General features: G+C 32.7%; 1 protein-coding gene across 1 annotated transcript in view; it reads right to left on the bottom strand.

The window, feature by feature from the left end:
- Window positions 1-1,012: 1,012 nt before the first annotated feature.
- The window catches only part of nphs1 (NPHS1 adhesion molecule, nephrin), a 138,413-nt gene continuing 130,371 nt past the window's right edge, over window positions 1,013-9,054 (bottom strand). The window contains exons 28-31 of the mRNA XM_049467072.1: window positions 8,318-8,396; window positions 6,903-7,036; window positions 4,426-6,676; window positions 1,013-1,936 (exon numbers count right to left, since the gene is read on the bottom strand). Of these exons, the coding sequence (XP_049323029.1) occupies window positions 6,560-6,676; window positions 6,903-7,036; window positions 8,318-8,396 (330 nt within the window). The 3' untranslated portion in view covers window positions 1,013-1,936; window positions 4,426-6,559. The remainder of the gene's footprint in view (window positions 1,937-4,425; window positions 6,677-6,902; window positions 7,037-8,317; window positions 8,397-9,054) is intronic.

The raw sequence follows: 9,054 nt of genomic DNA, 5'->3' as shown, positions 1-9,054 counted from the left end.
TCTTAAAATGTTTCAGATTGACTGACCATAATTTTTTCTTAAAGTATTTTTATTTCTTTATTATTTCTCATAATCTGGATTCGAACATTCCTCAAATATTCACTATTCACTGTATACCTGTAACTCTACCTCTTCACTACTTTACTTTAACTGATGCTCTCAAACACTTTATTTAAGTAACTAACTCTTGATGAGTTCAGCACAGCTGTTAACTGTAAAAGCCAAAAATGTTAAAATAATAATAAAAAAAACACAGAATTTAAGGGGTATTTGACTGGTTCTGTATACAATGCATTTTTTTTATACTGTCTCATTTTTTTCTTCTTCTGATTTGTGGCTGTTGGGGCTGTTAATAGTTTTAATATCACACAAAACAAGGAATTTGAAGACACAGCATAAAATCGTAAATGGTGTCAACAGCATTCTTTTTTTATATCTGTCTCCTATATTACTGTGATTTTTCTTTAATTGCTTTCTCACCGCTTAGAGTAATTAACGCTGTTTATTTTTATTTTCATAAACGTGCTAAATTAATCCGGCGATACTCGTCTGTGTATCTGACTAATGTGTCTTTTGAACCTGCAGCCCGAGGAAAAGCGTCTCAGAAAGTGGCGAGAAACAAGAATACGCTTAAAGGTAAAAATTATACCTCTCAGAGCCCTGAACTAATCACTGCTGGTATCTTTCCAGCCTGTGCAGCGACTCGTAATCCCTAAGAAAACAGGATTACAGCCCCAGATGCTGCACTGCTTGCTGCCACCGCTGCTGCCACCGCTGCTGCCACCGCTGCTGCCACTGCTGCTGCCACTGTTATGTCAAGTCCCACTATGACACAGTCAATTAGCGATAAACCGTGGACTTATAGTGCTTATATATATATATATATATATATATATATATATATAAATAATTAAAAAGTTACTTTATTTCAGTAATTCAGTTCAAAATGTGGAACTCATATATTATTATATATATATATATTAAACACAGAGTGATCTATTTTAGGCAATTCTATATTTTATCGTTGATGATTCACTACAGTAAACACTAACCACTTTCAGACAGCCTATGCCTGTTTAACTTAGTCTTAATTATTCTTAACTTTTATGTCTTACCTTTTTATTTCTTTTATTTCCTTATTTTCTTTTAATTTCTTTCATTATTTTATTTGTAATAGTTTGTATTATTCTTTTTCTTCTTCTTCTTCTTCTTCTTCTTCTTCTTCTTCTTCTTATTATTATTATTATTATTAATAATTTTTTTATGTATTTATATTATTATTTTTAGTTTGGGTTTAGTTTTACCTTAATGTTAACTGATTTTGCTGTATTAATCATATTTCTTTCGACCTTAATTTCTTATCAATTAAACCAAGTTATATTATTATTTTTATTTATACATATTTTTATATTTTATTCACTGTTATTTTAAAATTATTATTTCCCTGCAAAATCTTACAGCACTCTTCCCTCTGCTCGCAACGTTTCTGAAGTTGAGGATTTCATTTTCCAGCAGGATTTGGCACACTGCCCACACTGCCAAAAGTACCAATTGGTCTTTTATATAATATTCAAATTTTCTGAGACACTGATTTGTAGGTTTTAATTGGCTGTAAGCTTCGAAATCATCAACAATAAAATCAATAAAAGCTTAAAATAGATCACTCTGTGTGTGTAATACATCTATATAATATATAAGTGTATTGGCTGGGCTTGGGGTGGTTTGGGGTAGGGGTCTGGAATGGGGGCTTCATGTCTTCAACTAGGCTGTCCAAGCTTGGGGCAGTGAAGCTGGACAATCAGTCAGAAGTGCAAGAGGTTGCTGGTTGAGGGGGACGTGGGTGTAGATGGGTGTAGTTGGGTGTAGTTGGGTGGGATGAGGTGGTCTCTCCCGAGGCCAGACGGCTGCAGGGAGGCTTCCTCTGAACGTCTGTTTCCTGTTACAGAGGCATAAGATCATCAAGGTCACCAGAGGGTCAAGAACGCTAAAAGAACATGTTGCATTTTGACTCTTTTTACACAGTTATACCATGTCCTGCTGTAGACCATAAAAAACGTGTTTGACATTAAAAGATTAGGTTCAACATTTCAACTATTTACATCTGGATCTGATGCACAGTTCAGAAAATAGCACCTTTAGAGTTTGTCTGAACCAACCTAATTTTCTTGTGAGCAAAAGTATTGGAACAGATGAACTAAAAGTAGATTAAATGTAATAACGGGTCATTGTCTTGCTGCATGATCAATGATCTCCCAATCAGTTTGGATGCATCTTTCTTTAAACTGAGAGACAAAATGTTTTTGTAGACTCCATCAATGAAGATTAATGAACCCATCCCAGAAGAAGCCATGCAAGCCTAAATCAAGACACTACCTCCACTGTGTTTCACAGATAAGTTGGTATGTTTGAGATCCTTTCTTTCTCCATACCAGACAATCCTAAAGGGGGAATATCTGGCAATCTGTTCACTAATTCTGTTGTAGAATATTCTGATTTTTTTTTTATGTTGTATTAAAATGAACTTAATCCACACTTTTCTACAGTGTGCTCTCCAGATATACAGATATTGCTTTAGAATGGTTCATCCCTGATCAGACACAGTTTATAATATTTTCTCTTATTCCCTCTGTTCCACAATGATCTCCTCATTCCTATTGTTTTGGAAAATTCCTCTTCTGTTCCCACGGATTTTAGTAAGTTCTTTCCCATTCATATTGTTTTACAATGCCCCGCTCATTCATACTGTTCTTAAATACTTCCCCATGTGTTTTACACTGTTACACAATAATCTCCCCCATTCACTCTGTTCTGAACGTTCCTATTGGCAGCATTGAGCTGTGGAACAGTGGAACTGTGTTCTCTGGAATTATCCAATACTTTAATTATTATTTGCCAGTATAGTTTGGTGTACAGTCCCATTTAAAAGTATTGAAAACGTGAGGTCAATCTTTTTATTTCTGCTGTAGACTGAAAACCTTTGGGTTTGATATTAAAAGATGAATATGAGAAAAAAATATATATGTTTAGATATATATATATATATATATATATATATATATATATATATATATATATATATATATATATATATATATATATGATACACAGTTCAGAAGATTCAGCACTTTCAGCACCAACCCATTTTTTTGTGAGCAAAAAAATGTTTTTTTTAGGGGGACAAATCCACCTGTTTCTAGTCCCTGCCCCAGTTCCTACACCAATGGATTATCCAAATCCAATCAGTTTCAGGTTTGGCTTTTGCCTTTAAAGAATGTGTATTCATAGTTAGAGGAATAACTCAAATGAAAATCAGAGAGCTGTGAGAGTCTATGGGTGAAAAATAGGCAACTGTGAAGCTGAGAGAGGATGAAAAATCATTCAGAACCATTAAAGCACAAACATTGGCCATAGCCAGAACAACTGTTTGCAATGTGTTGAAGAAGAAAGTCGTCACTGGTGTACTAACTACTACTAACAGATGTCGAACAGGTAGAGGTTGGAAAACCACAGGAGTTTATGACTGAAACATGATGAGTTCTGTAAGACCCTAAAACATGAACTGTTTGCAGAAGATTTCATGATTTTTCAAGAGTTTCAAAAGTACAACACCTTCAACAGAAGATGAAAACCACTTACACAGCTCTGGCAGTAATCAGGCCTGGTTGTGGTTAGTAGTGAAATTTAATTCTGCTTTTCAAAAAGTGTGATTTATCACAGTTAAAGCCCAACACTTTTTCAAATAAGGCTTGGATTGGTTTATTTTTTTCCACTAATAAATAATAAATTATTTAAAAAGTGTTTTTTTTTTTTTTTAATATATATTTACTCAGGTTATATGTGTCTGCTATTAAAGTTTGTTTAATGATATAAAACTAAAGAAAAATCTGTAATGTGGGGACATACTTTTTCACGCCACTGTATGTTATATAGCGCCCTATGATAGCCGCTCTAAATGCACTAAAATTTACTGTTGATTTAGATTATTATATTTTCTTTCAGTTCTCAGTGGCAAAAAAAAATAAAAATAAAAATAAATAAAAAATCCAACAGTAGCTCATGCAGGTGGCTGGATCATTGCTGATTTTGGCGGAGCGAGGCTCCTGGCAGGTAAGCTGCCAGCTGCCGTTCCCCTCACACTGCCAACTTTCTGCCGTTATTGGCTTCAGATGCATCTGTGTGAAAGAGTTTTCTATTTGTAGATGTTGTGAGTAACACAGCTGTGCTTTCCCAGGGGTTCTTTTAAATAGCCTAAAGCCCTGGACACCCAGAACATCGTGAGGACAGGTTGAATATATCTCTGAAAACATTACGCAACTGATTTGCTATGGGCATCTAAACAGAGGTCATGAAGGATGAGCAAACGAGCCAATAACGTCTGCATTGTTTACTTCCAAGAATCATCTGTTGTTCCTGCAGATTCCTCACCTTTGGTTCGGTTCTTACATCAGCGCTTTTCCTCCCCGGACACAGCGACCAGGATCGAGCTCTCAGACAACAATAAGAGCAGGTTCCGTGCCCACGCAGAGTCTGAACACAGGAAACGATAGTGAGCCCCTGACTAACAACAACAACAAAAAATAAATAAAAATACACAATAAAAAAGGACAAATAATCATCTAAACACAATTCTGTTTGTCAACAGAGAAGATGATCAGGAAGAAGAGTGCATGGAGCCCCCTTGTGTAGACTCGTGGAAGTGTTTCTCACATTTTCCCACTTTGTAACTATTATTTTACTTTTTTTTACTTCTACTTTTTTCATTAACTTTAACTGTTTTATTTTCAAATAATAGCAACTACAAAAATAGAGTTTAAAATAATTAATGAAGATTAGCCAAAGCCCACTACATTTACCTCAGCAGTGCAATTATATTTATGAAGTGCTATTCCAGTCATACATTTTTCTCAGCAATGCAATTTTAATTATGAGTGTACCTGAGCAGTGCTATTCCAGCTATACATTTACCTTAGCAATGCAATTTTAATTAAGAATTTACCTTAGTAGTGCTACTCTAGTCATACGTGTACCTCAGCAGGTTAATTTTAAATATGTGTACCTCAGCTGTGCTATTTCAGACATACATTTTTCTTAGCAATGCAATTGTATTTATAAATGATGTACCTGAGCAGTGCTATTTTATTTGAGTGCTATTCAGCAGTGCTGTTCCATTCATGCATGTACCTCAGCAGTGCTATTCCCATTATACATTTACCTCAGCAGTGCAATTCTAATTGTGAGTGTACCTCAGCAGTGCGATTCCAGCCATATATTTACCTCAGCAGTTTAATTTTAATTATGATTGTACCTCAGCAATGTTATTCTATTCATACATGTACTTTAAGCTGTGCAAATTTAATTATGAATGTACCTCAGTGGTGCTACTCCAATCATACATGTACCTTAGCAGTACTATTCCTGTTATACATTTACACCAGCAGTAAAATTTTAATAATGAGTGTACCTCAGCAGTTTATTTCTAGTCATACATGTACCTTAGCTTGCATTTTTAATTATTAATGCACCTCAGCAGTGCTACTAAAGTCCTATATTTTTTTTAGCAATGCAATTTTAAACATTAATGTACCTAAGCAGTGCAATTCCATTCAGACATTTACCTCAGCAGTGCAATTTTAATTATGAATGTATCTCCGAGGTTACAGTTGAGAATGTCTTATATTTTAGTGTCTCATTTTTTATTTATTTAATGTTTTTAGGGAGAGTACTGATGACAGACAGAGATTGAAAAAAAAAATAATAAAACATGATCAACTTAAATCAATAAAGGTAAATTTAGAAAATTAAACAATATAAAAAAAAAACATTCAAGGGAATAGATCACTAATGCATTTCAGGATAAAATGAACAAACTAGGATTAAATTAGTAAGAAAAGCAAGAAAAAGTAAAATAATAAGAATGTAAAAATAAGAGCAGCATTGATATCAATTATAAAACAGAACATGCACAAATACGAGAAAATATATTGACGTGTAAAAAAATAATAAAGAAAAGTAAAAATAACAATTTCAAACAAGAAACAAAATTATGAATGAATATAATAACAGAAACTGCAAAATAAAATAATAATATTCTGGCCAAAATCAAGACTAAAATCAAGAAAAATCACTGATATATTGGATTACATTTGGAAAAAAAAAAAAAAAGAATTAGGATAACCTGACTGGTGATATTTTGTGTTTATTTTGATTTCTAAATGACTTTAAATAAGATGGAAATTCTAGTTAAGTGTGATTCATATCATTATTTCTAAAATAAGCAAAATATCTTACACTAACTATCTTTAGTAGTACAGATTATTCTAATGGAAAAATAAGATTTACTTCCTAAAAATGAGATAATTTCACTTGCTAAGAGTGTTTTTTTTTTTGCAGTGTTTTTATATACTTTTGAGCCAATAATCCAAATACAAAATACAAAATAAGCGAATAACATATAATGTAATATCATTTAGGTTTATATATAAAAAAGATAAATAAAACACAAATCCAAGCAGTGATAGAATATTCATGTACAGGAAGTGACTAGCATTTTTGCTAGCTCTTAAACCAGCTCCCCCCTCAGCTCAAAAGGCAAATCCGAGTCTTTCCTGCGTCTGTAAGCTGTAGAATTATAGACTGAACTCGTTGGGTCCAAATCAGATGCTCCTCTCCACCCAACCTGTTAGAAATATGATTAAAAGTAATTTTATAATATAATACAATATAATACAAAATAAAAAATATTAATCATGCTAAAGCAGAACGATTAGCATGCTAATAAGTTTAGTTCATTTATCAGTCACTGCTGGTGTTGTGAGGAGAGTCATATGAGAGGCTGAATGATATTAGAATGTAATTTTTGATAAAACAAACAAAAAACAATTGATAGTGTAGAATCAGCTCACCTCATAGGCAGGAAGTGATGTCCTGCTCTGGACAGTAGCAGGAGGAAGTGTGGACGCTTGCAGGTCGTCGTATGTCCTCCAGTCTCGGACCTCCTCGTACTCGTGGCTGAGTGGGTTTAAACCATATCTGCTACCTGCATTCAAAAATTAATAAAGGATAACTTAATAAAACTCTCATTTACACATTATTAAAACACATTCATATAAAAATATCTTATTTAAACTATAATTATTATTATAAAATTATATGTAAAACTACTGAAAACTTTGAAAACTTTGAAGGCATTTTAGGACTACACAAAATAAAAACAGACTTAAAAAAAACAAGAATAAAGTCATTATATTATGAGAATAAAGTTGTAATATTGCCACTTTATTCCCGTATTATTAAGACTTTATTCTTGTAATATTATGACTGTATTTTTGTAATATTGCAACTTTATTTTCATATTATGACAACTTTAGTCTCATAATATTTCAACTTAAATCTTGTAATATTATGACTTTTTTCTTGTAATATTGCAACTTTATTCTCGTAGTATTGTGACTTTAATTTTGTAATATTATGACTTTAATCTCGTGATATGAACATTAATATTAACTTTATTCTCATAATTTTACGACTTTAATCTTGTAATATTGTGACTTTATTCTCATAATATTGCGACTTTAAATTCTGAAAGTCAGCTGTTTTTTTTTTTTTTTTTTTTTGTAAGAGTGGCCCTAAAATGCCTCTTTCAATATTTTTATTGTATTTATTACTTTTTTTTTTTGGAAAGCTGGTAAAGCTGATGAACTTATCCTGTGCAACAAAGGGAACTCTTGCTCTTCCTTTCCTGGGATGGTCCTGATGAGAGCCCGTTTCATCATAGGGTTTTTGATGGTCTTTTAGGCGACTGCACTAAACAATACTTTCAAAGTTCTTACAAATGTTTCGAACTGACTGACCATCATTTCTTTAATTAAATTTTCTTCTTCTTCTTCTTCTTCTTCTTCTTCTTATTATTATTATTATTATTATTATTATTATTATTATTATTATTATTATTATTATTATTATTATTTTAAAACACAGTAAACTGACAATATAAACTGAATCATTTTTAAAGTGTACGTTTATATAATTAATGTTTACTTTTATATAATTTTATATACAACAATAATAAAATATTCCTCGGCAGATTAAGATTAGATGGGTAACCCTGATTTGAACAGTGGTGTAAAACGGCAGTAATTTGCTCCAGAAGTTTAAAGGGTTAAATCTGCGTCATGCGTCTCGGCTCAGCTGTAGTGCAGTAAATGTTCTGAGTTCTGAGTTAATAACGACTATTTCATAAATACGTTCTGCTGTTTATCAGACTGACGTAAAGAGGAATAAATCCTCCTGCAGAGCGGCTGACGCTGTGATTCCTCACCCGGTTCCTCAGGACTCTCGGGGTGGGGGTACAGAGCCGGGCTGTAGGCCTCAGTGGGGTAATAGTAGTGAGAGCTCTTCTGCAGGAACAGAGAGAAAAACAGAACCAGTTACAGAACAAAACCTCCGAGACTAGAATCAGAAATAAGTTTTTTTTTTTATTCACAGTGTTCCAGAATGCCAGTCCTTATTTTACTTTGTTCTAGAATCCATTTCTCAATTGTTATTGTAATATTCTAGATTGTCAATCCCCAAAATTCTAGAATTCATTTCTCAATTCACAATTTTCTAGAATCCATTTTTAAATTCACAGTGTTCTAGAAACTATTTCTCAATTCATAATGTTCTAGAATCCATTTCTCAATTCACAATGTTCTAGAATCCATTTCTCAATTCACAATGTTCTAGAATCCATTTCTCAATTCTTAATGTTCTAAAATCCAGTTCTCAATTCACAATGTTCTAGAATCCATTTCTCAATTCACAATGTTCTAGAATCCATTTCATAATTCTCAATATTCTAGAATCCATTTCTCAATTCACAATGTTCTAGAATCCATTTCTTAATTCACAATGTTCTAGAATCCATTTCTCAATTCACAATGTTCTAGAATCCATTTCATAATTCTCAATGTTCTAGAATCCATTTCTCAATTCGTAATGTTCTAGAATCCATTTCTTAATTCTCAATATTTTAGAGTGCTTTTCTCACACTGTTTTACAACCACATCCTCCCAC

Source organism: Astyanax mexicanus, chromosome 18 (genome assembly GCF_023375975.1).
Source record: "Astyanax mexicanus isolate ESR-SI-001 chromosome 18, AstMex3_surface, whole genome shotgun sequence".
Lineage (NCBI taxonomy): Eukaryota > Metazoa > Chordata > Actinopteri > Characiformes > Acestrorhamphidae > Astyanax > Astyanax mexicanus.
Note: the sequence above shows the minus strand (reverse complement) of the source record. Positions and strands in the feature narration are given on the sequence as shown.